Source organism: Camelus dromedarius, chromosome 9, assembly GCF_036321535.1.
Source record: "Camelus dromedarius isolate mCamDro1 chromosome 9, mCamDro1.pat, whole genome shotgun sequence".
NCBI lineage: Eukaryota > Metazoa > Chordata > Mammalia > Artiodactyla > Camelidae > Camelus > Camelus dromedarius.
The window spans coordinates 19355581-19367816 of NC_087444.1; the positions used below are offsets into that span (position 1 = coordinate 19355581).

The 12236-nt window shown below is 30.5% G+C and overlaps 1 protein-coding gene across 1 annotated transcript in view; it reads left to right on the plus strand.

The window, feature by feature from the left end:
* The window catches only part of SYCP1 (synaptonemal complex protein 1), a 104796-nt gene that overhangs the window by 42619 nt on the left and 49941 nt on the right, over nucleotides 1–12236 (plus strand). The window contains exons 15-19 of the mRNA XM_010980709.3: nucleotides 3543–3604; nucleotides 6654–6758; nucleotides 7475–7578; nucleotides 8944–9061; nucleotides 9877–9947. Coding sequence (XP_010979011.3) covers nucleotides 3543–3604; nucleotides 6654–6758; nucleotides 7475–7578; nucleotides 8944–9061; nucleotides 9877–9947 — 460 coding nt within the window. The remainder of the gene's footprint in view (nucleotides 1–3542; nucleotides 3605–6653; nucleotides 6759–7474; nucleotides 7579–8943; nucleotides 9062–9876; nucleotides 9948–12236) is intronic.

Genomic DNA, 12236 nt, shown 5'->3' on the forward strand with positions numbered 1-12236 from the left:
GTCTACCTTTTGTTCATTCTCTGCACTAATACTAGAGTGTTCTTTAAAAGTACAAATCTAATTTTTCTGTCTTGCAGATTTAAGAGTCATCTAATTGCCTAAGTTCAAATTCTTTAAATACCAGGTGTCTTTTCACTCTTCATTTAAAGAATAAGCTAGTGCTTACCAAGTAAGTTAAAGCCAACTATAAATACAGAATCTTTGTCAAATAATTTTTCCTCAATTTCTTTATTTGGTGCAGATTTCTTTGCTGCTTCATGTGTCTCCCATCTTCAGTTCAGTCTAATATAGTTCTAAACAGGTTTTACTACTATAGTCATTTTTTTGTATCTGTACCCATGTTTGTTTTCACTCTGGTTATGTAACAGGTGTTCCTTCTAGTTTTTTCTATTGCTGCTTCTTTGGTTATTAGATACAACAGTAACTATTGAATTTAGACTTAGATGTTTATTCCTCATTTAGCTTTGGATATATAAACAGACATGGTCTTTATTTTCATGAGACTTTGCACTCTACTTGGGGCCACATAAAATGAATAATCACAAATAAATATTTAATTACAGATTGGGATAAGTGTTATGAAGGAAATGAAAATGATAAAATATAAGAAAATAATAAGGCCTAGTTTCGATTTGTTGATCAGGATGGCCTTAAACTGAGACTTAAATAAGTGAGACTTAGTTAGGGTGAAGCATGTGAGTTAGAGAGAGCTTTTTAGTCAGGAAAAGCATGTAGAAATGCTCTGAGATGTGAAGGAGCTTGGTTAATTCATGGGACTGAATGAAAGCCTTTGTGACTGAGTGTAAGAAGCAATATGGAAAGGGAAATGAAGTGAGTGTGGGGTGATAAGGAACAAATCAGGTATGACCAAGGAAAGGAATTTTGCTTTTATGATAATAGCAAAGGAACACCATTGAAAGATTTTAAGTAGAGGAATGACATGATCTTGCTTACATCTTTAAAGGATCATTGTAACTTCTGTATGGAAAAAAATTTGGTTTTGGGTGGGGAGTGCTGGTAGCAGGAAAAGAATATAAGTGGAAAAATCAGGTAGGAGGCTATTTGAGTGGTACAGATATGAAAGACATCTGTTAAAAATGGAATTGTTATCACACTTCTGCTAGCACTTGGTGAGCCCGTTAATCTGAGGACATTTTGTCTGTCTTCAGCTTTTAACATTTTTCTTTTTTTTCTTCTCTTCTAGTGTCATTGTTCTCTCGCTCTCGCTCTCTCTCTCTCTGCCACTGCCACTGCCTCTGCCTCTGTCTCTCTCTCTCTCTCCTCTGAGAGTTGGATTTTGCAAATTCTGGATCTATCCTTCATGTCCAAATTTTTTCTCCTTAAATTTCTACCTTCTAGTTCTTTTTCTGCAGAATTTGGGGAAATATTTTTTCCTGATTCAATCCTTAGGTATGTTTATCTTGCTATTTAAAAAACCTTAGTTGTCTAATTTTAAATTTCTAAGACCTCTAGGTAATTTATTTCATGGATATAGCATCCTGTTGGAACATTTAATATCTACTTCTGTTTATTAATTTTTTTCTCCTTGGATTTTATTTTAGTTCTCTTAATTGAATTTGGTGCCTTTCATGGTTTTGCTTTTTCTTCACCGATTGTTGATTCTTGATTGCTTACTCATCTAAGTATCTGAGAATCCATCTTCTTCTATGTCTATGTTATAATCTGATTCTTCTGATTATGGGGAGAGATGGTAGGCGCTGTAAGGAAGAGTGGGCTTGGTAGCTTGTCTTTTGGGTATAGAGAATGCTTGTGTTGCTTAGAGATTATGAGCTGTCAGGGACAGTGCCAAATCTGTTTGGTTTCCCAGAATCCTTGATTTAACCTGAGGTAGGCTGTATGTGTGTATGGGAGGGTGGGTGTGTGTGTGTGGTCACCTGGTCTAGTTGTTCACATAGCCTTAATGAATTAATATGGATTCTCCTCCCCCTTCCCAAGGATCCCTCAACTTTTTGGTTTGTTAATGGTAGGCTGTCTGGTTTTTGTTAATGTTTATATATATATATATATATATATATATATATATATATATATATATATATATATATATATTCTTTTAAAAAATTTATGGGATTGGGGATGAGTGAGAATGTGGACACATGCTCAGTCCACTATCTTGAACCAATCCTTGAGTTTTAAAAAATTAACTGTTTTTACCTAAAATGAAACTTTGTGGTTCAATAAGTTTTGCATATCAGGTTTTTCTTTTAAACTCTATATTTGCATTTTTAATTTTGTTTATTTTTCTTAGAGACTTTGGGCAATTATTTCAAGTTTTTTGTTTGTTTTTAATGTACAGAGTCTGGGAAATTTTCATTCAATCTATTGTATCTCCTATAATTAATAACCCTTAGCAGTGAGGAAAGATGTTTCAGGTATAATAAAATTTTTGATGACAGCTAGACATCACTTGGAAACTTTGTAGCTATTTTTAAAATGTAAGAAAGGTGGGTGGGAGGTATAGCTCAGTGGTAGAGTGTGTGCTTGGCATGCTTGGGGTCCTGAGTTCAATCCCCAGTGCCTGTGTTAGGGGGAAAAATAAAAAAGTTTTTTTAATGTAAGAAAGAAAAAAGCAGGAGATTTGAGCTGGAAAGATTTTCTAATTCATTAGTCTAATGTTGAATTCGTGGAAGTATAGAAAGAAAAGCGTTGAAAATCATTGTTATTTAAAGTGAGAAGAAGGGTGTTGGCAAAGAAAACAAGAGTAAGAGTTAGGAAACAGGAAATACTACTAATACAAGATCTTGAAAATCAAAGGGAGACAAGTAGAGAGTGGCTAGTAGTATCAAATGCCAAAAGCTCCACAATGATGAGGACTGAGAATTGCACCACAAAATAGTTATCGGTGATCTTTGAGATAATAATTTTATTAATGGAGATAGACATTAGCTTTGCATAGGATTAAGAAAGAAATGTATAGGTAACAAACAGGAATTTGGCTACAAAAACAAAGTAAGAAATTTGACAATAGTATGAAAAGGATAGATCACTCAGATATTTGTTTTGTATTCAAATAGATGTTTAGATGGGATGGGGGAAATTAAAGATTCGTCTACAGTCATTGTATATTGCTAATATAGCAACTGAAGTCTTAGAGGAGGTAGGAATGTTGAGATCCAGAACAGTGGTCAAGAGATAGCTTGAGAAAAGTGGATTACTTCTCCTTTTAAATTTGGAGTGAAGATTAAGAGGCCAGATGTTTAGACAGTGGTGAGTTGAAGGTAAATGCACATGCTGTGTGACTTCATTCTAAATATATTTTATATAGATCCATTGCTTATTTTGTTTAATGAACTTGGGCTCGTTTGGTTGTGGAATTAACTTTATAGGAACATTACTATTAATAGTTATCTTTATTATTTTGCATAGTTTCATTTGGAATTCCTCTATTCTTTACAGTGCTCTAGTTGCATTAGCCCATCTCTTTTGGTTTTTCCCTCAAATGGTATTCTTATTTCTTGTCTCTCTTTTCCTATTCTTTTAGTCCAGCTTTTAACACATTTATATTCTTTTGCTTTTTTTAGAAGAATTGACTAAGCTGAAAAATAACAAAGAAGTAGAACTTGAAGAAATGAAAAATATCTTGGTAAGTATATAGTTTCTCTTATTAATGTATAGCAATTATTTTTCAAAATAGTTGAATCTAGTGACTTAGATTTTTATCCTATAGTGTTTTATGGTAGTTTTTTCAGCTAAAATATAAAAAAAAATTATATTTGATTTTAGTAAAGCGACATTTCTTTTTTTTTTCACATTTCTTATCTGTACCAATATTTACACGTTTTGATAATTGTCTTGGTGAAGGTGGTTCTATTATTTAAACATGTGTTGACAGTACATTTAAGTGAGATCAAATAAGCATATCATATAGCTGATTGTAAATTTGGTGTGCCTTTGATACCTTTGAGCCACAAAGGGGCAGTTTTGAGAAAGATATGTATGATATGTATTCATTACCTATGTTTAGTGTTCAGGTAGAACCATATTTAATGAATTTGTTAGGATAAGGCTTCATTATATTTTAATTGATTATAGCATGTAGAGCATGGGTTGGCAAACTTTCTTTGTAAAGGACTAAATAGTAAATACTTTAGATTTTGTGGGCTATATACAGAATGTTAATTTTCTCCTCCCCCTCTACTTTTTTCTTTTTTTATTTTGAACAATCTTGCAAAAATGTAAGAGCCATCTTATTATTTATTAGTTCAAGAGCCTACAAAAGAAATCTGTGGGCTGATTTTGCCTCAGAGGCTGTAGTTTGCTAACCCTTGCTTATAAAAGACAATATTGTTTGATTACAGATATATGATTACAGATATATATATTGCATCTCTACCTGATTTTGCAACTCCTAATTTTTCTATCTCTTGGGAAGCCTAGTTTCCAAATACTTATCCTTTTTTCAGTAAACTGCTTTTGCACAAATTCTTGTAAGTAATAATGTTTACATTTCTTTCAGATTTTATAATGTGAACCTATACTTCAAGTCTCAGCTTAAATATCAATTGGTGTTCTTAGCTAGTTTAGGTCTCTGTATAGCTTGTTCCCATAGCACCCTTGAATGTTTCCTTTATAGCACTTATCACATATGAAATTGATTTTTGGTATAATTATTTAAAGCTTTATTTGCCCGTAGAATCCCCTTTACTTAGCAAAATAGATGCCACACAGTAGGTGGTCAGTAAATAGTGAAATGAATGTATGCTCCAATAAGAGCTAAAAACCTATCCTGTTTGCCCTGTAACCTCAGTACTTAGCACAATGACTGATACTTTGTCAGCACTTTATAAATATTTGTCAACTGAGTTAACACTAAAGTATTATTTTTACACTCCTACATGGACAGAAATTGGTTTATGATTTTGTTATATTTCAATAGCAATAGAGCATAATTAATATCTTGGTCCTTAGAATTATAATGCTTTGATTAGTATCCAGTTCTTCTTAGCTGTATGACCTAGAGTAATTTACTTAAACTCTTGATGGCTTGATTTTTCCATCTATGAAATGGGGGAAATAATTGTACAGATCTCTTAGGGTAGTGGTGAGGGATGAATAATATAACACGTTTATTAATTTAACAAACATTTGTTCAGTTCCTTTTATGGTATAATCTGGGGTTGCTGTAGGGGAGCAAATGGATGCATATCCTGCTTTCATAGAGTTACAGTCACAAAATAATCACACATAAATACAAGCAGTGATTCAAAGGTAATAATACAATGGTGCCAAGGGCGATAAAGCATTAGTTCACAGTGCTGTTTGCATTTTGTAAAGCTCATTTGCTTTGCAGTATGAAGAACACAATATGCTAAGATAGAACAGTTAAGAACAGATGATCATAGGAGCCAGGTCTTTTTGATAATTTTTGATAATAGACATTCTGACAGGTGTGAGGTGATATCTCATTGTGGTTTTGATTTGCATTTCCCTAATGGTTAGCGGTGATGAACATCTTTTCCTATGCCTATTGGATATCTGTATGTATTTTTTGGAAAAATTTCTATTCAAATTCTCTTCCCCTTTTATAATTGGGTTGTTTGGGTTTTTTTGATGTTGAGTTGTATGAGTTCTTTGTATATTTTGGGTATTAAGCCCTTCTCAGATATATCATTTGCAAATATCTTATCCCATTCAGTACGTGGCCTTTTTTTGTTGTTGTTGATAGTGTTTCCTTCTTTGAGCAAAAGCTTTTTAATTTGATATACTCCCATTTGTTTATTTTTGCTTTTGTTTCTAATGCCTGAGGCAGCATATACAAAAAGATATTTCTATGACTAATGTTAAACAGCATACTGCTTATGTTTTCTTTTAAGAGTTTTATGGTTTCAGATTTTTCATTTAAATCTTCAATCCATTTTGGATTATTTTTTTGGGTATGGTGTGAGACAGTAGACCAGTTTCTTTTGCAAGTAGCTGTCCAGTGTTCCCAATATGAGCTATAGTTTGCTGACCCATGATTGTCTAGAACATTGAATTCAATTCTTGACACCTCATTTAAAATGATATATTGACAGAGTGAGCCCATCTGAAAGGAATGAGGCAATGTAAAGCCATTTCATAGCAGTAATAATAATAATAATTAGAGATTATAGAATAGTTAAGAGAAAAGTTAGAGAGTGATGATAACTCTCTTCAAATATTTCTCAGCTAATATGTGAAAGAGGAGTTAGACTTCTTTGTGACTACGGAATGCAGAGCAATGACCATTGCATGAAAGTTACAGGGAAGAACATTTTAGTAAAATATAAGGACAAACAGGATATAGAATAGTGAGTGAATAACAAATGCTAATAAATTGCAGTGATTTATGTGTAAGATAAAGTTTGAATTCAATGACCTGTATGATTTTTGTTTTTTTTAGTGATCCATTAAGTTTCAATTCTGTGATTCATGAATCAGACAGCATCCAATCTAGCAGATAGAAAGGCGCTCCTGTATGATTTTTTTCAAATAAAAAATTCCAGGGCTCTCCATTAAATCCTTTGTCATCATGTTTAGTTTTGGAATTTATTTAATGATGACTTTTTTTTCTCTTTTTAAAAAATTTTAGTCAAAGAGAAATTCATAATTCTCTTCACAATTCTATCTGGGCAGTTTGATACGATTGTCATGATTTGCTAATGTTCTTATAGGCAGAAAACCAAAAGCTTTTAGATGAGAAGAAACAGTTTGAGAAGACTGCTGAAGAATTAAAAGAAGCAGAACAAAAACTAGCTGGGCTTCTCCAAACCAGAGAGGTTTGTTTAAAAAGAACACATCCTTTTTTCAAGTATTTGTTAGTATGATACAGATTTACATTGTAAATTATGGTGTGGCTTTTAGTTTTGTGAAAGATTGCTTCACAAAATTTCTTTTAAAGATGTGTTCCTGCTACATTTAATGACAATAGTAAGATGACAGTAGTATGCATAATGCCATGGTTTATAACAATTAAATTTTTGAATGATATATTTAAATTTTAGCCTTTACTAAGTTAAGTTCTTACTTTACAATATTGTTATAGTGCTCATGTTATAATTTTAGAATGTCTTTTATTTTTAGAAAGTATGTTTTCAGTCTATTACAATATTACATTATAACTGTCTTTTTAATATAGTAAAAACAATTAGTTTTTCAGATACTGCCTAATTTCATTAATTAATATATTTCTTCTTAGTAATATGATATTTTAATTGAAATTAATACCTTGTATAAAATTGATAACAGTATTTTATAATATGCAAATATAATTTTACTGGTTGAGCTTCAGAATATCAAAATAGAATTTACTTATTGTATTGCATTTGTCATTGCTCATTGTTTTAAAATTATAATGATTATGGTATTAAATCTACTTAAATTTTTAAAATTTGACATTTTTATTAAATATATGACTTGCTTGCATAGTGATCATACTTTTTAAATGAGAAAATTGTAAAAACATTTGCTGTGATAATACATGTTTATTTTCCAGAAAAAAGTACATGATTTGGAAATAGAATTAACTGCCATTGCAACAAGTGAACAACATTATTCAAAACAGGTTAAAGAGCTGAAAACTGAGCTTGAAAATGAGAAGTATGTTTTCTATCTATAAAGTAGCTTATGTATTGAATTCCTAAGCTTTCTGGTAGTTAATAATAAGTTAGTAAATTATGTTCAATACTTATTTGAATAGGCTTAAAGTTGTGTTTTATTTTTAAGTTAAAGGTCAAAATAATTTATCGGTTTCATTGCTAAGGGAAGTACGTATCATTGACATAAGAAGAGTATATCACAAAGTTGAGAACTGCTTTAAAAGAGCAATTTATTATTTTTCTCAGAGATTATTTAGTTTCTCATAAAAATAATCATTTGTAGTTCTAAATAGTTATTTTGGTTGTTTTACTAAATTACTTCATAGGTTTGAACTGATGAAATGGCAAAATAAGAATTTATTTCTTACATTGTCCAAACAAAATATTTAATTGATTTTTACCTACTTAGTAAATTTAATTTCTAGAGAAAGTGGGAGGAAATAGTTTTTGTGTTATTACTCAGAGAACTAAACTCGAGTAGGCAATCTAGTGGTGAGCTTCATTTTTCCTTTCTGGTTGCTTCTCAACTCTACATAAAAATGAGAAATAATTAGTTTACTCAGCATCTTGTCCCTTCTCTTTCAGCTTCTGGTACCTTTTCAACAGTACTTTTATAGGGACTCTGGGTAAAATTCATTTATTAACCAAAATCCCTTTTAATGAATGAGCTGATTAGTATGAATTTGTATTATTGTTGTTATATTTGCTTTTTCAACTTTTCATTTTTTAGTTAAAACTTATATCTACTCCTTGATGAGTTTCCAGTGTCGGGACATAGGAGGAGATAATAGATGCTCCTGCTATCATTCCATAGAGCCCCACACTCCCCTTTCTTCATTTAAAATTGATTCTGGCTGAAGCCAATAACAGCAATAATCTCTCTTCCAATGTAGACTGTTTCAGACCTTGTAAGAGCAGTTTAAGTGTTGTGTACAAAGTTTTATTTATTTTCATGAGGATAGTTAAATGAAAATAATGTTTCATGTACTACTTAAATCAAATCTTTAGAAATTTGAAACAATTTCTAAGAGTCTACTAGAGAGAAAATATATGAAGAAAATAATGTACTTTTCAAAATTTGTGGAAAGGTAAAAGGGGAAGAGGTGTGGGTAATAGTCAAGGAAATATATGACATCTTGAAAAACATATTACAGAAAAATTTCAATTATATATGATGTTAAGAGGGAATAGTTTAATGAACCAGCATATACCTACTACCCAGCCTCAAAAATTCTTAACTAATGGTCAGTTTTATTCATTTATAACCCCAATTCTTCCTTTTTTCCCACTAAGATTATTTTGGATAAAATTACACATATAATTTTGCATGTGAATATTTTGGTATGACATGTTTTTTAAAAAATAGGCTTAAGAATACTGAACTAACTGCAAGCTGCAGCAGGCTTTCAGTGGAGAACAAAGAACTAGCACAAGAAACAAGTGATATGGCTCTAGAACTCAAGAAACAGCAAGAAGATATTAATGTGAGTTGAAAAAGACAGTACCAGTGACTTAGTTTTCTTACTGTAAAATTATGGGGTTAGATTAGATGACCTCTAAAGATTCTTTTAGCTTTGCAAGTCTGATTATCTTAGAGCTAATACCACTTTGTTGTAGAAGAAAAATATGCATATTGATCTTAGATGGTAATGACAGATGATAGAGACTCTCTATTGATAAAGTTACTCTAATTTTAAGCATTAAGATTTTTATAAAGTATTCAAATATTAATAAATTATATAAGGCACTGTGGAGGATACAATGATGAGTAAAATATCATCCTTCCTCTTAAGGAGTTTATGATTCAATAGAAAAAAAATGTCAAAATAACTTAAAATAGTATGTCATATGTATCATTTTGGGAATACAGTGTTATCATAGTTCACAGGATCATTTCTGCCTTGGGGAAAGAGAAGTGTTCAGAAAGAATATAGCATCAGTATACGCCTTAAAACATGAATAATTATGAGTTCAGTAGCTAACAGTGAATGGAAAAGCATTCCTTGAAGCCACAACAAAAGACACAAGTCTCAAAGTATCACTGGGAAACGGCAAGTAAGACTTGGTTTGTTAGCTACTGTGTAAGGATTGTTAGGGGAATAAAATAAGGCTGGAAAAGTAGTATGGAAGTATACAAGTTAAATAGCTCATTCTCTTGCTATTTATATATAACTCTTGCTAGTTATATGTAACTAAATGAATTTTATAAATTCTAAGACCAATAATGGTCTTAAATATTAGTTTCAATTTTATTTTTGTTGAAACAAAATAATGTAAACAACACTGCTTATTTCTTTAGAATAGCAAAAAGCAAGAAGAAAGAATGTTGAAACAAATAGAAAATCTGGAAGAAACAGAAACACAGTTAAGGCAAGACTAATGCATTGGCCTTTTTCTGGCAAAAGATTTTAGTATTTCTTTTCTGTTAACTTGTTAGAGTTAATTTGGATTAATCTTATGTTGAATATAGAATAAAGTAAAAAATTAGACTTAAATTACTGCTTTGGAATCCTGTTTAAAAATAAAACTGTAATAATGTCTATTTATATGTAGTGTTGAAATAGTGATATTACACATAGAAATTAGTTTCAAAGTATCATAGATTTTCTAATATTTAATACTTGTTTAACTAAGAAAGTACACTAATCATATGCCAGAAATTTAAAAGAGGTATTTTAAAAATTTAATATTATTTTAAGTATTATCTGTGTCTTTAGGTGTTTTCACAATCATCTATTTTAATGCCTGTATGCTAGTCACACAAGTTGCTTTAACATTATTTATTTTAATTTGGATATTTACATTTTCCAGTTTTTTGCTATCGTAAATAATAGTACAGTAAACATTTTGGCATATACAGATTTTTTTCTTACAGGATAAATTTCAAGTGGTAGAATTTACTGAGTCATACAAATAATTATTTCAATCACTTTTGATAGACAAATGATTTCTAATAGGTCTTATCGGTTGTAAGCTATGCAGTAAACCATTATTGTATGAAAATGCTAGTTCCAAAATGTTTTAATTACCTTTGGGTATTTTCATTAATTTATTTGATAATATAACAGATAAAAACAACTCATAGTTCTTATGATATATAATTTGCACATTTTGGGTAAGTTTTGGAATTTTTCACGTGTGCTTTCTACATTTCTTTCTAAATTGCTTATACCCATTGCCCACTAATGTTTTGAGATCTTGATTGTTTTCGTACTGATTTATTTAAGCTTTAAAAAGCACATTAATCCTTAATCTTTTTAAATTTACAGCACATATTTTTCCCAACCTGTTATTTTCCTTTCACTTTGAGTAGTTTTTTTTGTCATATAGAATTTTAAAAAAAAATTTTGTGTTAAATCTAATTGTCTTTCCTTTTGATATTTTTTCCCATTGCTTTTTTTTTTTTTAACACATTTATTGTGGTATGATTCCTGTACACCTATTGATTTTATACTTAGAAAGTTTTTCCTTCTTGCAATCAAATATTAATATTTTCTTTATTTATTGTAAAAATTGATAAACCAAATATCAATATATTGATTTTTAATATATCTTTCATTTTTTCAAATAATAAAAACATTTCAAGATATCAGTTTACTTCCTAACACTGCTGTAGATCCATGACCTGGATTTTGACATGTAGTGTTTTCATGTTTATTATTTTCTAAATGATCTGTTTTTGTATTTTAAGTTTCCTTTTAATCCATTAGTAATTTAGACAATTTCCAAGTATTTGGGGGCTCTCATTTATACTTATATTCTGAAATATTAAATTTTGATTGATTAAAGAATGTGGTCATTAAAACTTAACCTGCTATTTTAAATGATTTGAGACTTCCTTTAGACTTGATATACCTCCCTTATAGGACTGTCTGATGATTATATGAGAAAATGTGAATAAAGTGCTGAACACATGCCTGGTACTTAACTGTTACTATTTTCCATATTTGGAAAGTCATCTCTTATTTTGCTTCTAAAGATTGCTTTCGTCCATTATGCTCAATTTTCTTCTTCAGAAGTGATTGTTATTATAGATTGAATCTCTGTGATTAAGCCATGGTACATTTCAGGGATAGAAAGTGAAGACATATTCTATGGGAAGGCTGCTTTTTATTTATAAGAATTCAAATTATTTAGATAATATCTTTTTGTATATCTAGCTACTCAGTGGACTTATAGAACTTTAAATACAAATATGTTTAGGAAAAGTAAAATATGCTGATTAAAGATTTAAAACTCAGTTAAAGAGTAGACATCCCAGACTCAGTTTTCACAAGGCCAGTTATTCCACATGATTGAATACTGTTCTATGCATTCAGGTCAGACCCAGCAACATATAATTGTAGTAACAAGAGAGACTACCATTAGAAATAGCTTCATATATCCATCTGAGACAAAGCACCATTGTTTCCATGTACAACAGACAGATTCTTAATTTTAAAAAATTTGAATGGATAATACATGCATATGGTGTAAAAGTCAAAAGGACAAGGGGACACGGGGAAAGAACACTATCTTTCTTGCCCTCTCTCTTCCTGCTATCCAGTCTCTCTTCCCAGAGGTATCATGGTTTCTTATGTATTTTTCCAGATATACTCTGTACATTATATAAGGGAATATGTATATGCAAATATCTCAGTCATGTAGTTCTTCATTAAA